At 35.5% G+C, this 17,721-nt stretch overlaps 2 protein-coding genes across 2 annotated transcripts; both read right to left on the bottom strand.

Moving 5' to 3' along the window:
- Positions 1-469: 469 nt before the first annotated feature.
- On the bottom strand, positions 470-11,264 carry LOC132059233 (pentatricopeptide repeat-containing protein At5g04810, chloroplastic). The gene is made up of 10 exons (XM_059451783.1): positions 10,316-11,264; positions 7,757-7,884; positions 6,877-7,017; positions 5,540-5,626; positions 5,166-5,319; positions 4,660-4,719; positions 3,226-3,654; positions 2,640-2,935; positions 1,875-2,004; positions 470-1,232 (listed from the first exon to the last, which is right to left on the bottom strand). Exons 1-10 carry the CDS (start codon positions 11,219-11,221, stop codon positions 711-713), a joined length of 2,853 nt encoding a protein of 950 aa, XP_059307766.1. The 5' UTR covers positions 11,222-11,264; the 3' UTR covers positions 470-710.
- A 2,580-nt stretch (positions 11,265-13,844) lies between these two features.
- LOC132059232 (small ribosomal subunit protein eS17) lies at positions 13,845-15,736 on the bottom strand. The gene is made up of 2 exons (XM_059451782.1): positions 15,593-15,736; positions 13,845-14,493 (listed from the first exon to the last, which is right to left on the bottom strand). Exon 2 carries the CDS (start codon positions 14,464-14,466, stop codon positions 14,029-14,031), a length of 438 nt encoding a protein of 145 aa, XP_059307765.1. The 5' UTR covers positions 14,467-14,493; positions 15,593-15,736; the 3' UTR covers positions 13,845-14,028.
- Between the last annotated feature and the right edge of the window lie 1,985 nt (positions 15,737-17,721).

Raw genomic sequence — 17,721 nt, 5'->3', positions numbered from 1 at the left:
TCAACAGTGGCAAAAAAGCTAAGCTATAATTAAGTGTCTTACACATAAGGGTGTGACTTAGAGCCTATTTGGATTGGATTATTTTAGGTGTTTTTAAGTTAAAATAGTTTTTAAGCATGGATAAAATAAAAAAGTGTTTTTAAGCACTTATTTTTACGCCAAAATAGTAAAAATAAGCTAAAAGCCATAAGCCGATCCAACAGGCTCATAACGATTAATAAAGGTTGCAAACTATGACAAACCAAAGTTTAAATCTCAACAGTGACAAAAAAGCTAACTTAATTTTATCTCTAGAGTCTCCGGATACCTATGTTGGTGGAAAGTGGCACGTACCTGATGGAATAGTTGAGGTACATGCAAGCTGACCTGGATACCCCCGTTGTAAAATACAAAATATAATAAGTAAATCACAACTAGGAAAAAAGAGGCAGTGCGTTAGCTTGCTTAAAATGACAATGTACATTTCAGGTGAAGAATAATGAACTCTGTTAGCTACAATTTCTCCAAGATATCTGGAGGGGAAAAAAATTATATTTACTTGTGTTACAACAAGGATAGATTGAATTTCGCATATCTTGACATGAACTAAGCGTCAAAATTTCATCCATATCTAAGACCTCTTTTCTGTATTTTCTACACAAATAGCTCAACCTAATACATCTAAACAGATGGATAGAGCGCTAACCAAATTTCATCAAGCTAACTTCTAATTACATCTCAGGGGCGTTTGTATCATCGTCACTGTCAATATCACTGTCGTTCTCAAAGAAAGGACCATCGTTGTAATCACCGTTGTCTAACCCTTCATTATTCCCAGTTTCATTTGAAGCTGCATTAAGATTTCTGTAGGAATTCCAATCAGGAGGAAATGTCTTCTGAAGTGCTTCTGTTAAATCACCTCCGGTCCTCTCAATCTTCCGCAAGCATCGGGACCAATGAACTGCAGTTCCCATATCAACAGTCAATCCGGACTCCACCATCTCTTCACAAACGCGGTGGATCCCCGCTATAATGTAATATTCGGCAACCGTGGCCCTTGACAACAGTGACGTCATTAAACAATGATATACGGCTTTGTCCGGCTCCAAACCAGATTGCTTCATCTCTTCAAAGCATTTTAAAGCCTTTTCAGGAAGTGAAGCCCGTGCCCAACCGTGTATGAGAGTGGTGTAAGTTTTAACATTTGGTTTAACCCCAACCCTTTTCATCTCTAGAATTGTGTTTGTCGCTTTCTGAAACGAAACAAATATGGATTAATAGTCATTTGGATATTTGGAAAAATTAAAGAACACACATTCTTTTGCCAAGAAAAGCTACCATTAAGCAGAGCATATGATACGACTCAAAGCAACTAAACTCAAACTCCGACTAGCATCTGATGCAAATATATATAGCACAAATTTTTTTATATACATAAGAGGAGCCTAATAAGGTCTTTCACTGCAAAGGACAGCGTCAAAAAATAAGGAAATAAGTTAAGCTGGTGACATCCAAGAATTTCAATGTCTGAATCGAGGTATCAAATGGTAAAGCTTATCTGATTTTATTTATTTTAGATTTTTTTTTCTCAAATAAATCGTGAATTTTTTAGCATTATCAGAACCACGAAGTTGGTAACTTAACGCGTACATTGGCTCAAACATATTTCAGATAGTACTCAAAAAGTTCCAGAATGTTTATAGAAAGTGCTTGCAAAGGCCAAAAGTTATAATGCAAATCATTACTAAATTTTAGTAGTCTTTAAATGTCAAATGTTACCCACCTCAATTGTATAGAACAGTACACAAAGCAACAAATGAGATCAACATATCGATGTGTAGGCGTTTAAACAAAACTGAATTAGCAACATAAGAGTTGTATATAGATATGCATACCTGCATGTCTCCAGCTTTACAACAAGCATTTACAAAAGAAGTATAGGTATGGATGTCAGGTTGAACCCCTTCTTGTCTCATTTGTTGCATCAGGTCAGCAGCCTCCCAAACATCACCTCTTCGAGCCCATCTGCGTGGAGAAGAAAAATATAGCAAATATGACGGGATACAGCATAAAAAGATAGCCATACAGAGGCAAAATACCATCAAATAGAAAGGGGTATATCCGTTAAAGCAAGGTGCTAATCAGCATTTAGTTCCTTCCTCCCGTCCCCCCAGGGTCCAAAGTCAGATGCAAGTAGGAGTGGCAAACAGGCGGGTTGGATCAGATATGGGAGGGTCGAAAACTAGTTAAACAAAAATGGTTAAAATATTTGACCTGCCCATATCTACCACGGATAAAAAATGGGTTAACTGATGGATAATAATCCATATTTGATTCCATCTTATCCATGGTTTCAGGAATAGTCAGGTAAGAACACAAGCTAAAAGCCAAAATAAGCTTAGACTCCCTAGAAGAAAGAACTCGTGAAAAATAACAAGCAGACAAATGGGAATTGATAATATGGACATCCATAATATCCATCTGGATATCCATCTTTTAGTGGATAATATGGGAAATATCCATAATTAATGGTCAGTTCCAACCCATATTTAATGGGTCGGATTGGATGGTTACTTGTTTTTTAACCATTTGGCCCTAGATGCTATGATGCTGCAAAACAGCTTGCAAGCAGATACCAACCAAATATGTAGAGGCCATACCCGTCAATTAATATGTTGTACACATAGGTGTTCCTTGGGATGTTTTTGGCACTCATTTCTTTTGTAACTGCCAAAGCACTTTGCATCCTGCCTGATTTACAACATGCCTTGAGTAATGCCTCATATGTATATATGTCAAGTTCCAGACCCTCATCTTTAATTCTTGAAAAATATTCAAAAGCTTTTCCTGTATCACCAAGAGATGCATAACCATCCATAATGCTTGTATACGTACGTTCATTTGGCCTAATCCCTGCAAGCAACATCTCGTCTAAAACATCCACAGCTTTCTCCATCTGCATCAATTTAAATATAAAAGCAAACAAATGAAAAGGGTCTACTGAAGGAAATTAAATAGACCTTACTATTTTCAAAGATGGAATTAAAATTTTGCATTTAGTGGTTCATAATTGATGATTTAAGCAGTTATTACAATAAATCAATTATGTATACAAATCTTTGGAATCTATCAGTCAGTACACAGTCCATGTCCAGTACCCTTTATAGCAATGAGACAAGTAACACAAATATGTCCTCATTTTTAAGCTTGTTTAAATGCAAACTAGGTTCTGGAATTTAGGTTTACCTGACGCTTCTCAACGAGGCCAAGAATTAATGCATTGAAAGTCTGAACAGTTGGGATGCACCCACTCCTCCTCATCATATCAAAGATGTCAAGTGCTTTTCTTATTTCTCCAGCTTTAGCAAAGGCATGTATAATTGGCATAAAGGTTCGCGAAGTAGGTCTTTGCCTCTCCTTTTTCATTTCCTCAACTATACGTACAGCACGATCCATGTTACCCATGCCACAAAATGCTCTGATAATGTTATTATAAAGGACCACATCTGGCTTCAAACCGTCCGTTATCACATCCTCAAAAACTGCAAAAGCATTTGCCCAATCTTTTAAATTAATGAATCCGTTGATCAACATGGAATATGTCTTCATGTTATGCTTTATGCCGAACAACTTCATCATTTGACTGACCTCAAAAGCTTTGGAAACTTTACCAATCTGCAAGGGTTTATCAATTTACAAATTTCACATGAATTACCTCATTGTGTGACAACACATCAGCAATTTCAATATATTGTAATAAGGAGGGGCAAATGCAACCTTTTGATACTGGGTTCATCCAAACCCAATATTTTCGATGTGGAGCATATATATATATATATATATATATATAGTTAGTGTGTGTGTGTGAAATCCACTAAAATTTCAACAAGCACTAGATCTAAGCCCGTAATTTATTTATTTTTGTATAATGAGTTGAACCTTAAAAGACCGGACCATCAAGTTTCAATTCCTACATCCGCCTCTGGTAATTAACTACTAGAAGTCCAGGTCCAAAAGTGCTAAAGTTTTCATATTGCAGAATACCATAGCTTTAGACCATGGAAATAGTAAAAATTTTGCTGATAAGTGGGAATAATAAATGATTTAGGATACCACTTTTGACTGTTACCAGACGTTTTTCATCTTTACTTACAGTTAAAACCAGGAAAGCTGTAAAAGTCACAGCATGCAATAACCTCATAATTGAGAATATCTAGATAGCAGATAACACATGTTCATCTATGACGTGAACAATGTTGAAGACTGGTACTTCTTGATTTGCAATAAAAAGGGACGGGAGAATACAGCTAATATGACCAAGCAATTCAATTTAGTAAAATAATGCTGACTTGATGCACGACTCTAGTCTCCGGCACCTTATGGGACCTTGGTTGTTATAAAATTGCTAGACTCATTGGTTCAAGTATTTCACAAGCTAAGTCAACCATATTGTTGAAACTTTTGGTTTTGAGGAGGCAGACTCTGGGACCCTAAGTTGGAGACCATGGCCACGACTCACAGTAGAACTAAATTATCCTTTTTGCCCATTGCTACTATTTACATGAACTCTGTTGCAAGTATTGAACCAAGAATGACTTGCAAAAGATACACAGGAAGACAAAATCAGCATGATAAGAAATGAAAGTTACAAGTAAACTAGCAACAATGACAATAGGCCACCTTGATATAAAGATTCATTAAGCATCCGTAGCTGACAACTGAAGGTGTAAATCCACACTCCTGCAAGAGAAATTACAATACCACATCAGATAAGTCAGCATGCAAAATAAAGTTTCAGAGCACGCAAAGCTGTCCACTGACCATTGCAAGGTTTCTAATCAGAAGTAACTATTTCATATTCAAACCACTGTCAGAAAGGTTTTACTTCTTTCTCCTTTTAAAGCATTGTTCAGAAAAGCACTTCTTCCAAAAAAAATAACAAGGCGCTGATATTTTCTCCTTCTGTATGAAGAGTTTTCTTCTCTTACTGAAGTTCCAAATAATTCTTATTTCCGTCTCTTAATATAGTACCTATGATAGAGCGTATAATGTATGGAGAGAAACCATATTAAACAGTGACATCATGCATTCAGTTTGTAGATTGACAATTTTTCATAAGATTAGTATTGAACAAGCATAAGTTAAAATTTTTATTCATCTATGCAGTTATACTGAATAATACTTACCTTAAGTCTATCAAATACAATGAGACATTTGTCCTCATTTCCTATCGAAGTATAACCATCCATCATGATATGATAGATATCAATTGGAGCATCAATACCCTCTTCTTCCATCTCCCTAACTAACTCTTCAGCTCGGTCCATATTGCATCTTTGGCTGTCAGTTCATTGAAAAACCAAAGAAATGACATTAACTTGCAATGATATCCAAGAAACATGCATGAAATATCAGGAAGGCTGAAGAAAGTAGAATTTCAGCGAACAATGGGAATTAGAAAAATGGCTTGCAAGTTCAAAGTTGCATGAATAATATAAGACCATAGCGAACACCAAGTCAAAATTGAAAAGCGGAAAGGCTAAAATCAAAGGAAACATACCAGTTAGCATAGATGATGCTGCCATATATAATAGCATTTAAAGTCGGATGCCTCTCTTTAGCCTCCTTAAACCATCGCTCTGCAGCTCTTCCACAAAACGAAAGAGAAATGATAGATTAGGAACAAGATGCTCACCAAGTAGCCCAAATAAAAGTTGAGATAACTAGTTTCTCCGAAAAATCTTGATAGCACAAAACTAGCTTTAGTGTGAAGACATTGTTTTAGGTACCATGTGATGGCCTCATATCAGACATATTACTCCAGAATTTAATTGAGACGATATTGTGGCAAAAAGTAACTGTGTACCATCAGTTTCAGATATTTCATGAGCTACCAATACAACAGCAAGCACTCTTCAGCTTGAGACAGGATACTTATATTACCACAGTGTAAGGCGTTGAGAAAGGGCGAAAACATAAGGGGTTGTGTTGGCTTAGCCAATATAACACTTGAAATTGTGTACTGGCAATTAGAAAATAGATACGTATGATCAGTGAAATTCAAAATCATGTCAAACAATCAAATTCAAATCCTTTTAACACAGAGTGCTACGTGATATGCTATTAACTATTTAGCACAGAAAACTGAAATATGTAAATTAGTATATTAGCTACAAGTTCACATTTGAAAATTCAACACATCCTATCATTGTAGTTGAGAATGAATTGCCATCATACTTGGGTAAAGTGGTTGATTATAAACTGCAAAGTTTGAGGTCAGGATTACTCGACATATTAATTATTATATACACATTATATAAAACCTAGAAATAAGTTATATATTTCTATATTCCAGCAAAAAACTCAGTAATACAATTATGCACAGTTAATATATCCACACTTACAATTCAGTTAATAAAACTGTTCACTGACGTACGATTGAACTTTTAACTTCTCTTATCTATTTTTTTTTTTTTTTTTTGATGACAAGGGAACCTGCAGCTGCCTTTGGGTGCGCAAACCCCGCTCCTGTGCAATAGCCCGCAAATCACACAGGAGAGATAACCCGCACTAGGCAAGCCATGTGCGACGAGCTCAACCCAGAAGGCAAATCCCCTACTTTCGTAGGCAGGGGCTTTCGAACCTAAGACCTCCATTATGAAAGCCCTATGCTCAACCAACTGAGCCACCCTTGCGGGTAACTTCTCTTCAGTTTTTAGTTTTACATTTCCAAGGTCATGTACTAAACCGAGATGAGAGCAACAAACTACACAAACTTTAAAAAAAAAAATCCTTGGAAACATGAAATCAAATATTGACATAGACAAAAGCTTTAAAAGAAGAGATAACAGATACAGCGCTGAGTGAACAACAATTAAAGGTGGGTGGAATCCTCACTCAATATTTCCCAGTTTAGCAAATCCATCAACAAGGATGCTGTGAGTCACCAGACTCATTTCAATTCCTTCTTCTTTCATTCTCCTCACACAAGATAGTGCTTCTTCCATGTCTCTAGCTACTGCATAAGCATGGATGAGGCTGCAATAGAATACAGAGAAAATGGTAAAATTAGAACCATTTTAGCAACGAACTTGAAGCCCAGTGACTTAAGTTGTAAAAGTTTCCCAGATGCTTTAGTCATACTAAGAGAATAAGCATAAGAATTTTGAGTATTTACAATGAATCAATATTTCCAACCTATGCATTGAAATTTTTTGCTTTTTTTAGTAAGAGAGAGAAAAGAGAAACGAAGGAGAGCAAACTATAAACTTGATAAAGCAATTAAGGAACTCATCTTCAAACCTTGGGGAAAGAGAAAATCCCAGCAAGAATAATGTTAAAACTACTAATGAGAATAATCGATAATCAATTTTAAAAAAAAAAAATTGAAATAAGTGTTTAAACAGTTGTTTGTAACTCCTAATCTAGACGAGATTCTTGATAAAGGTAACACTACTATTCTAGGCGTGATTCCAAAAAGAATATGCAACATTACACAAAAAAAAAAAAAAAAAAAAAACTAAAAAGAGCAGAAAGTAGAAAAGGCTAGACAGTTATTGATCAATCGTATTTCACCGGGATCATGTCACTAGTCCTAATCAATAGATAAAAAGAGGAAGAGGCAAATGAGTGCTGGCTTCACTTTAGGAAAAGAATATCAAAACTGAATGGTCCAATATATCTGCTCACAAGTGTTGACAAGGATTAATTATCCGATAACATTTTTCCTAATAAAGGACTTATTGAAACTGAAGCAACAATTGGGTAGGGGACTTACTTGGTATATACATGAACTGTTGGCTCTATCCCTCGAGCACGCATCTTTTCAAAGGTTTCACGTGCACGATGCATGTCACCACGCCGTCCATAATAGTTCACCATTAAACCAAACTCTTTCCTGGATGGCTACAAAAAGAAGGTATCACTTCCTCTGAAAGAATATGATCAAGTGCTCAGCAGAGGCATGTTGTACTTTACCCACTTTGAGTATAAATTAGCTAATTACCTGTCAACCGAAGTAAAATCCAGTGTTTCATACAGTAGAAACTTATGAGACTCAAACAAATATAGATTAAAAAAGAAAAAAAGATGCTTGTCATTTGACAGTCACATTGAAGACCGAAGATAAGCAATAAAAAGAGCAAGTGGATATAATCACAACTTGCATTAATGGTGAAATCATTTTTTTTTTAACTCTGCCCACCAAGGCTAGGACGGATGGGAAGAAATCACCTAGTGTTTTTTTGTCTCTGCTAGGATGTGAACCTGAGACCTCATTTCTTAACCCACTTCATGACCACTAGGCCACACCCTTGGGTGCAGAGAAATCATATTTTTGGCGATATTAAAACCTCTATCCAAATATATTTAATACGCTTTCTGCAATGGGAGTCCATTAGCCACCATTCTACTAATTATATTATTCCGTACAACAGTCAAAAGTTTTAAGAATCTAAATCCATTTACATACAATGGCTTGGAGGGAGTATCATTAGGATGGACAAGCTACGACATTGACGTAAACATTAATTGAAAATCCATCGAAGTGGCTCAATGGCACTACGTCTACAAGTATATGTCTTAGGATTAACGGAATCCTTCAAGTGTAATAAATCTGACATCAAGCTTCTTATAAGATTTTCACGTAAACCAGTCTCTATGATCAAACTTAATAGACCCTTTTTTTACCTACTAACCATGCCTTTAAAAGAGAGATGTACAGTCTTTGACGATCAAACTTGAATGCTTGTTACGCGAGAAAAAGAAACGTGGTAAAGCATACGGGTTGAGAGAAGAAATCTGTATAAATGTCAATGAATGTATAACTGGTTAGTTCTCCATCAGTCACAAATTGTCTGTCCCCTATGGTTTTTCACATAGTTTAATAAGAGAGTAGGCCATGACACAATGCTACACTTACACAACAAAACAATGCAACAGCCAATGATCTTTTTTTTTTTTTTTTGATTAAGCACCGGGTGTCCGAGTCTCTTTGAGCCCCGACTAATCCCGGGGGTGCACAGGCCCACGGCAAGGAGTTTCCCGCAAGTGCACCACGGGTAATTCAGGCCCTCAGAAATTGGTTGCACCCAGCGGGTTTCGAACTTGAGACCTTGAAAGGGAGCACCCCAAGGCTCAAGTCAATTGCCACCTGGCCAACCCCTGAGGGTTCATTTTACGAAAAGTCACACCATTTTAGGCAACCCAGGAAAGGAAAAGGGACACATAATGCAGGACATTAGCAGTAAGTAATAAGTTTAAATGGAGTATGATATCTTCCATAAGTATCTGGGATATATGGGTATGTTTCTAGAGCTAAGAAGAAACAACACTGAGAATTCTTTCAAAAGACAACTGCAAACTAAGGTACATAATTAAACTTTTATAAATGCTTATCTCAGCAAGTAAGTGTTTGGGAACTCATATGAAATTATGTAACCGGTACTCTTGGACTTGCTTTTGAACCAAATGAAGTACTCTCTCGGTCCCAATATATGTGGCACTGTTTGACTGGCATGAAATTTAAGAAGGAAAAGATTTTTGAAACGGGTGGTCTATAACAAGCCCCGGACATTTGTGTGGCTATAGGTTATCTCATCAAGGGTAAAATGAGGATTTTAAAGTTAAATTGTTTCTAAATATAGAAAGGTGACATTCTTTTTGGGACGGACAAAAAAGGAAAGTGAATCACATAAACTGGGACAGAGGGAGTAGTGCTTATGAGCTAACAGATCACTTAGAAACTTTATATCATTATATAAACATTGTTCTGAACAACACCATATCACTGCATCCTTCTGTTACCAAATCAATATTGGGACAACAAGTTGTACAACGCACTGATAAGCAATATACAGTAGAAGCTTGCACAGCACGAGCAATCAATATGCATCGACAATCGAACATATTCCTTCATGTATCCAAAATCCTACTGAGAGAGAATTAATTCTCTTCGTTTTGCAGCCTAATAATGGTAGCATTATTGGCATATTAAGATTCAAAGTTATAATTTGGTCTAACCTCCAAGTCTCTTGGGCATAAAAATGAGTCAATCAACAAACTGTCTAAGGTGCAATAGAAAGAACCAAGTAAAAGACACTCACTGCTTATGAAACATGTTCACAACCTACGTCACTTCTGTAGAATCTAGTTTATAGCTTTGCTAATACGACCAAGCCTATCACATCCTCATTTGCAAAACACATTAGCAATACATATTTAACACCAAAACTGTCGCTATAAGAACTAAATCATATAATATTAATGAATTACACTTACAAGGTGCTAAGAGCAATGCAAGAAAAGTAAATTTAAGGTATCTCAGTAAGCATGATACCTTCTTGATTCTCTCGAAAGCTTGCACAACGGCCTGCCAATTATCCGGCTGTGTATCTAAAACCTTCCTAAAATCATTTCTTGACCCTTCCCTTTCCTCATGCCACTTAGACCTATACTCCACATCATCTTCCCCTTCAACCCACCTTTTCCTTTCCTCGGTTTTCGCTTTCATTCTCCTCCCATCATCCAACTTAACAGTCAATACTCTCCCATGAAATTCAACCCCATCAAACTCAACAGCCTTCATTGCTGCCTTTTCAGCAGTTGAACCCCCATATATCACAAACCCAAACCCCTTATTCATTTCAGTCTCATGATGACCCTTTATTAAAATTACATTCTTGATTGGCCCAAATTGTCTAAAGAACTCACCAAGCTCCTTTTTTTTAACCCATAATGGTAAATTTCCAATAAAGATCTTTCCTTTTTCCCTAAACTCACTACTTTTTTGCATTTCCTCAACATCTAAGTTATCCAAATCACTCTCACTTTCTTCTAATGGTGGTGAGAGTTTGTTGGATAACCAAAGTTTGTTAGTGAGGCTTTGTGGGGGTGGTGGGGTTGGTGGTGAGGTGGCAGGAGGGGAATTAAGGAGAAGTTTTAAGGGGTTTTTAGTGAATTCAAGATTCTGAGAATGAGGGTTATTAAGGGGTTTCTTGGTGGTGGAAGGAGGGGAATTAAGGAGCTGTTTTAAGGGGGTTTTGGTAAATTCAGGATTGGGTCGCCTGAGGCTGGTGGAGGTGGTGGGTTTTTCTTGGAAGTCAGATGAGGAAGTCTTGAGGGAGATAACTGTGGTGGTGGGATGGTGTTTTAAGGTAAGGATGGAAGTGGTGAAGTGTGGTGAAGATGGAGAGTAGTGTGAGGTGGAAGAGAGGGAGAAGATAACACTAGTGTCCATTATCATCTTCTAACTCCACTGGGGGAGTGAACAGCAGTTGAGACTCTTGAGAGTTCATAATGTAAACACCCTCTCTGGTGCTTCAGGGGCAGTTTTGGTAATTTATTTGCCTAAAAACTTAACGACCAAAGTACTCAAAACTTTTTTTTTTTTTTAGTCCAATTAATTCGAATTCGCATCGTGTAAGACCTATTAAAGACGGAAGCGTTCTTTTCCAGAATTTTTTTCATATTGAGGCTCTCAAAACTTTTCACGGGTCATATCCATCCCACCATAATTGTTGATGATAAACTCAAACTTAATCGATTCCAAATTTAAACCACAAAAGGTGTGATATAGAGATAAGTATCTTTTCATCCTTAACGAAAAGTCTGAAAAGTCTTTCAAGCTATGATAATAGAATCGCCTTTGATACACCGTGCTTTGCCCCAAAACTGAAACTTTTCTATTCAAATTCTTATTAGTTGGGTCCTTAAAGAGTTTTGAATATCATATAAAAAATAAAGGCTTAATGCGTATAAGCATTTCCTTTTAAACTTGTCATTTTTTTTTTTTTTTTACTTTTAAATATTGTTCCTAAAATGAACTCATAAAGTGCTGCCTATCAAACCTCCTATGATTTTCTGTTTTTCTTTGCCAAATTAAAATGCATTAATTTTCTTTTTTTTCTCGTCGCTAATATTAACTAAAAGATGATATAATTAAATTAGAATATACATTAGCATGTTGTTACATTGAAGATGGAATACTACGTAAGTCAAATGTGTTTGATACATACATTTGAGGATGAGTTGAGGTTCAATAGGAATAACACTTAGTTCCGCATTTGGAACCGAAAAAAGGGACAAGTTTAGGGTCACATATGCATTAAGCCAAAAATAAATAGCAGGGGTCTAACTTTCGTAAAAATTATTTATGATATCAATTTACTTCAAACGTAATTACAAATCATTTTTAAGTATGTTGTTTCATAATATTTGGAATTAGTAACAAAAATAAAATATAGCCTTTTGTATGTATAATGTAAACATTTAATTACATGTCGATGAATATCAGTTAAATCCTAGTTATAATATTACTATTACTATATTATATAAGAGCAAATGTGAGGACTTTTGTAGTCCTCACAATAATTTTCCAATTTTTTAAAAACTTTTAATTAATTACTTTTATGTCCTAATCTTATTTATTTAAGTCAATTTTTTTGTTTTTTGTTTTTAAGTCTCTTTTCAAAAGCTATCGAACCTAGGACTTTTGTAGTCCTCACAATAATTTTCAAATTTTTTTTAAAACTTTTTAATTAATTACTTTTAGGTCCTAATCTTATTTATTTAAGTCAATTTTTTTGTTTTTGTTTTTAAAGTCTACTTTTCAAAAGTTTATCGAACCTCCTACCTCATTTTTCACGTTCTTTGATTTTCGATTGGTGCTCGATATCGCGTTTCGAGCCAATTAATCAGGATAATTCGCATCGCATCGCGCTTTATTCGGGAGGAGCGCTTCCTCCAAAGATTTTTTTCCATATCCATGTTCGAACCCCTAATCCTCGATTAAGAAATAAATAACTCGCACAAGTTAAATTATGTATTTTGTCTTAAAAGTTCATTAATTTATGTATAGATTATTTATTTAGAACTAAATAACTTCGAAAATTAGGATACATAAGTTATAATGTCAAGTTACGGTTCCAAATTTGATTTGAATTAAATAATTTCATCAAAATGGAAGTTAAAATATTAAAGGAGTGGAATGAAAAATATATTTAAATATAGCCTTATATGGTTGTTGTTGTATAATGTAATTATATTTAAAATATCTACTTTTATGTCGATGAATATCAGTTAAATCCTAGTTATAACTAGTGGTGTTTAGATATCTGAAAGAAAGGTATTTTGTGCATTTTATGCACTTTGGAGTTTTCTTCGGATGATATTTTGATATGATATTTTACGCAGCACCAAATGATGTTGCCATGGAATTTAACCACTTGAAGCTAAGGTATGGTATCCATTGTCCGTCCTTAGCCTTCCTTCCTGCTCTTTTTTTTTTTTTTGATGGAACTTTGTATTTCTTGTCTTTATCTTTCATTTTTGATAATCCCATAAATTTAAACAATTTTTTCTTGGCACTGAACCGCTTTCAGTGTTAAGAGAGGGCTTGGATGAGAGCACAGTGACTAGGTCGGAATATAAATCATTGCATTAGCAACACAAGGTTGGACTAAAACACTACAGGATCCACTACACTGATTCTTAAGAAATCCAATCGAGATCCACAGAAGATGTTATGAAAAAGATACTCCATCTCAAAATACCAGTAATATAATACTGAGTGCATGAAATTATAAGGCAAATGTCTGCTATTATACTCGAAACAGAAGCCAACCTCTTTCGACTTTCTTGGGATACATATCTTGCCAAAAAATCAAGAAATGCTGAAAGCACATCTGACATTTCCTATGCATGCTCTAAAGAACAAATATGCCCCTTGTAAGTCATAAAACTTAAAGCCACCAATAAACAAAAATTATAAAGGAAAAGAATGACCAACTACCACTTCATGATGGTGGGGATCGACAAAATATAAGAATGAGAATGCACCATGTAACACTCTCGAGCAGCAAATGTAATTAAGGAAATAACTTGCGTGCATTTAGAGCCAAGATTCAAGAGTTCACCATTCATCTCACAAAAACTAAATAACATGAACTTGGCTTCTAACAATCCTTGAAGAACAAAATTAGGGAGAACTAGAACATATAAGTCTACCAAAAACTCACTTTAAATTTGTTCACAACATCTTATATTCTAGTCTTAGTATTTCCTGCCACCAAAACCACCAGCACCACGACCATAGGTTGGGAGAGCTGCTACTGCTTGTGGTTCTGCAGCCTGCTTGACAACACCGGGAAGGTCAGACATGCCAAGGGCAGAAAGCATGTCAAGGGTCTCCTTGTCAACCTCAATCAGATCGGTCTTAATTGCAGACTCATCAGGAACAAAGTCCATACGTCTCTCACGTTCCTCCTCTTGCAACTTCAGGGAGATGCCTCTAACGGGTCCCTTCTGAATACGCTTCATAAGGTGAGTGGAGAACCCAGCAATCTTGTTGCGGAGACGCTTTGAAGGAATGATGGCAACTTCCTCCAAGATCTTCTTGTTGGTGTGGAAATCCAAGGTCATCTTTGAGTAGTACCTCTCAATTACCTGTCTGGATGACTTCTTCACGGTCTTGGTGCGTACACGACCCATCCTTGCTGAAGCTTCCTAGTACGATCCCTGTTGAATAAACCAAACAAGAATATTTACTGTCACAAGGTTCTTCATAGGAAGCTAGATGTTGTATTGGATTATGTGAATCAGTTAATCGCAAGGTACCAATTAAGACCCATCAAACATATCATTCCATCAACTACAATGCCTCAATCACAAACAAAGGGACAAGTAAATGAATCCTCTATAACCATGCGCTCTTTTAGGGCTCAAATCAGTCCAAATACTACTACCTTTTTATAACAGTGATGTACAGGCCATCTTGAGCACACCCTCCAAAAACTACGTATAAATTATTGACTTTTAAAGCATATCAATCAAGTCTCTAACACGTGAAGCATATATACCACAATATGTCATCATTTAAAAAAAAAAAAAAAAAAAAAAAAAAAGCAAGGCCAACAGTTTACTCAAACAAACCAATTCAAAAGATTAAAAAAATATCCAACACGGGAACTCCTTGTCACGGGTTTTATTCAAATTCTTGTTAAACTCATTGAATTTCTGTAAAAGTTATCATCATAATGATATACTTCAGTTAATGAGATTCAGAGGACAATCCCAATTTACAGGACACGGCATCTTACTTCCTTAGACTAATGAGGTGAAACATTCTTAAAGCACAGATCTACCTAAAATTGTCAAGTAAACAAATCATATTAATAGACAAGATCCAGTATCTTTAATACAATTACATTGTTTAGATAAGAGACTACTTAACAGATTCAGAATTCAGATTTAACACAAACCATGGATTTAACTGTTCTAACCTCTAGTTGGTTAATACTACAAGCTTATTTATCAATCTTAATGCTACCATGAAAGAAGCCATTAGCAAGCTAATCAACAAACCCACCCTCAATCTCCTTCAAATAAAAAAGTAAGCATAAACAGTTTTTATAGCATAAACAAGAAACAATTATAAAATGGAATAATTAGATCCAAAAACAGATAATAAGAAGACATTCATTAAGGCATTCAACGTTGTGATAAAACGATATAGAAAGAATTACAAGGTCCTTTTTATAGTACATAGAATGAAAACAGAAAAAATGTAGATTCTGGTTACTAATTTTCAGGAAAATAAAGCAGAAAGAAAAATTACTTGAAGATTTGGAGCAATGGAGATGCGGCAACTGAGCAAATGTATGCTTACAGCAGAAAAAATATAAGAGAAGGCAAGTGAAGGGGATTAGGGTTTTTAGTATCACTTGGATATAATGGGCCGACCCCCTTTTGGGCCACAATGGTTTTGGGCAGCTCGGGTATGTCCAAAAAAGGGGCAATTTGCAGGATTGTCCTTCGCTAGGGATGGTCTTTAATTTTTTGTTTTTCGTTGGGGTTAAAAATCTCTTGGTTTCACCCAAAGAAGGATCCGCCCAAAAAATTAAATGGTTTGATGATTTTAAAATAGGCAAAATTCTACCTTAAAATTTTTGAAAATTTAAGGCAGAGTATCTCGGGTTTGAACGAATTTTGAAGGCAAAATTCTGCCTTCGGACTTTAAGAATTGGGAAACCAAAAAAAAAAAAAAAAACAAGGAGAAGTTATAATTTCTACTGTCTTGCGTTATAAAAAATTCCTTCTTTTTTTTTTTTTTTTAAGTTGGGGTTGATCAAACACATCAAAATATTTCGATTTAAACATCGCTTGGGTATACCAAAATTTATTACAAGGCGAAAAAAATTAAAGACCACTAATTTGAGGGACGAAAATTGAAGACCACCCCAAAAGAAGGACAATCCGCTCAAAAAAATGCCAAAAAACCTGCATAAATGGATTTTGATGATTTTAAAATAGGGGAAAGATCATGGATGCCCGTTCAAATAAAAAATTTACCGAAATCAATATTATATGAACCCAATGTTTTGATTAAGTATTGAAAATTAGTTACCAAAAGATATGGTGCATTAGCTTGAAGTTCTTTGAATAGCTTGTGCATTAATAATTAATCAAAAGTTAGTCAAAATCCTCCCAAAAAAAAAAAAAAAAAAAAATTAAATTGCAAATAGATTAGGTATCTCGGGTTTGAGCCCAACATTCTTTATGATGTAAAAAATCCTTGGTAAGGATTGCTTCCCCCGAGGTACTTCGCGCGGGTAGTTTCCACGTACCGTAGGGACGGCGAATGACTGAATGCAAAATAATCGGACTTTAAGACGCATTCTTTACGAATTTACGGATAAATGCGAACATCCGGTTGGTGAGAAACCAAAAAAAAAAAAAAAAAACAAGAAGAAGTTATAATTTCTACAAGATTGGTTCTGCGATTTAAAGCTCAGGATTCAGATAGTTATAAAGGAAAATGATTTCCACCCTAAAAGTAAGTTTCCCTCTTTTTAATAAAACAAGCAATTTTCTTGAACATATCTTTTGACAATTTAACACAAGAGAATGACGTGGTATCGAATAAACATTTTCAGAAAAATATTTTCTTCATATCAAACACATCCAAAATATTTCTATCGATTTTATTAATTTCACTATACTTGTGTCTTTTCCACGCACGTATATGCGTGTGTGTATATATAAGATGATGTCCCTGTCACACACCTGAAGATATATTCAAACATTGTAATGGAACGCTTCAAAATTTATAACAAGGATTCCAGATCAAGAAAAGAAAAGAATGTTAAACACTAACATATAAAAATAAATTTCTAGTTTTTTGATATTAACCCCTAAATTAAAGTTGAGTAAAAGTTAGTGCATGAACAACTTATAATTTAAGTTTTTATGGGTTACGTTCATGACCTGAACTTAGTCCTGGAAAGAACCCCATCCATATAACTCCTCATCAGAAAATGGGCTAATCTTATTACAGCCTCTAGTCACACTGAGGAGCAATGTAATATAGCTTCTCTGAGCCATAAAATAACAGCTAGAACAGCTACTATCCTAATTCTCCATCATATCCTTTTGTTCCACTTGCTAATGTTTTGCCGATAATTTAACAAGCATCCTGCAAATGAAATGTCCAAAATTCAGGAGGTAAATGAGCTGTGCGATATTTTCCAATTATATTTAGATCAAAAGCCAACAATATTTCTTTATGTTCACCAACCAGGCTACCACCATTACCAGTCCAGTCACACTATCAATTCTTGTTCGATCCAAAAGTAACAATGATCCCTCCTGCTGAGTGTGGTCTGAGGTAAGTAATGTTATGATTCAACTTTCCAACTGAAAGTAGTCAGAGATCAGGAGCTGCGCAGCAAAAAGAATTTTCTTGGG

The sequence above is a fragment of the Lycium ferocissimum genome, chromosome 6 (assembly GCF_029784015.1).
Source record: "Lycium ferocissimum isolate CSIRO_LF1 chromosome 6, AGI_CSIRO_Lferr_CH_V1, whole genome shotgun sequence".
Taxonomy (NCBI): domain Eukaryota; kingdom Viridiplantae; phylum Streptophyta; class Magnoliopsida; order Solanales; family Solanaceae; genus Lycium; species Lycium ferocissimum.
Note: the sequence above shows the minus strand (reverse complement) of the source record. Positions and strands in the feature narration are given on the sequence as shown.

Coding starts and splice junctions, on each gene's coding strand:
- LOC132059233 (XM_059451783.1), bottom strand. CDS start 11,221: ATGATAATGGACACTAGTGTTATCTTCTCCCTCTCTTCCACCTCACAC. Junction 7,885..10,315: donor CTTTCGAGAGAATCAAGAAG/GTATCATGCTTA, acceptor TTCTTTTTGTAG/CCATCCAGGAAAGAGTTTGG. Junction 5,320..5,539: donor AGCATCATCTATGCTAACTG/GTATGTTTCCTT, acceptor ATGAACTGACAG/CCAAAGATGCAATATGGACC.
- LOC132059232 (XM_059451782.1), bottom strand. CDS start 14,466: ATGGGTCGTGTACGCACCAAGACCGTGAAGAAGTCATCCAGACAGGTA.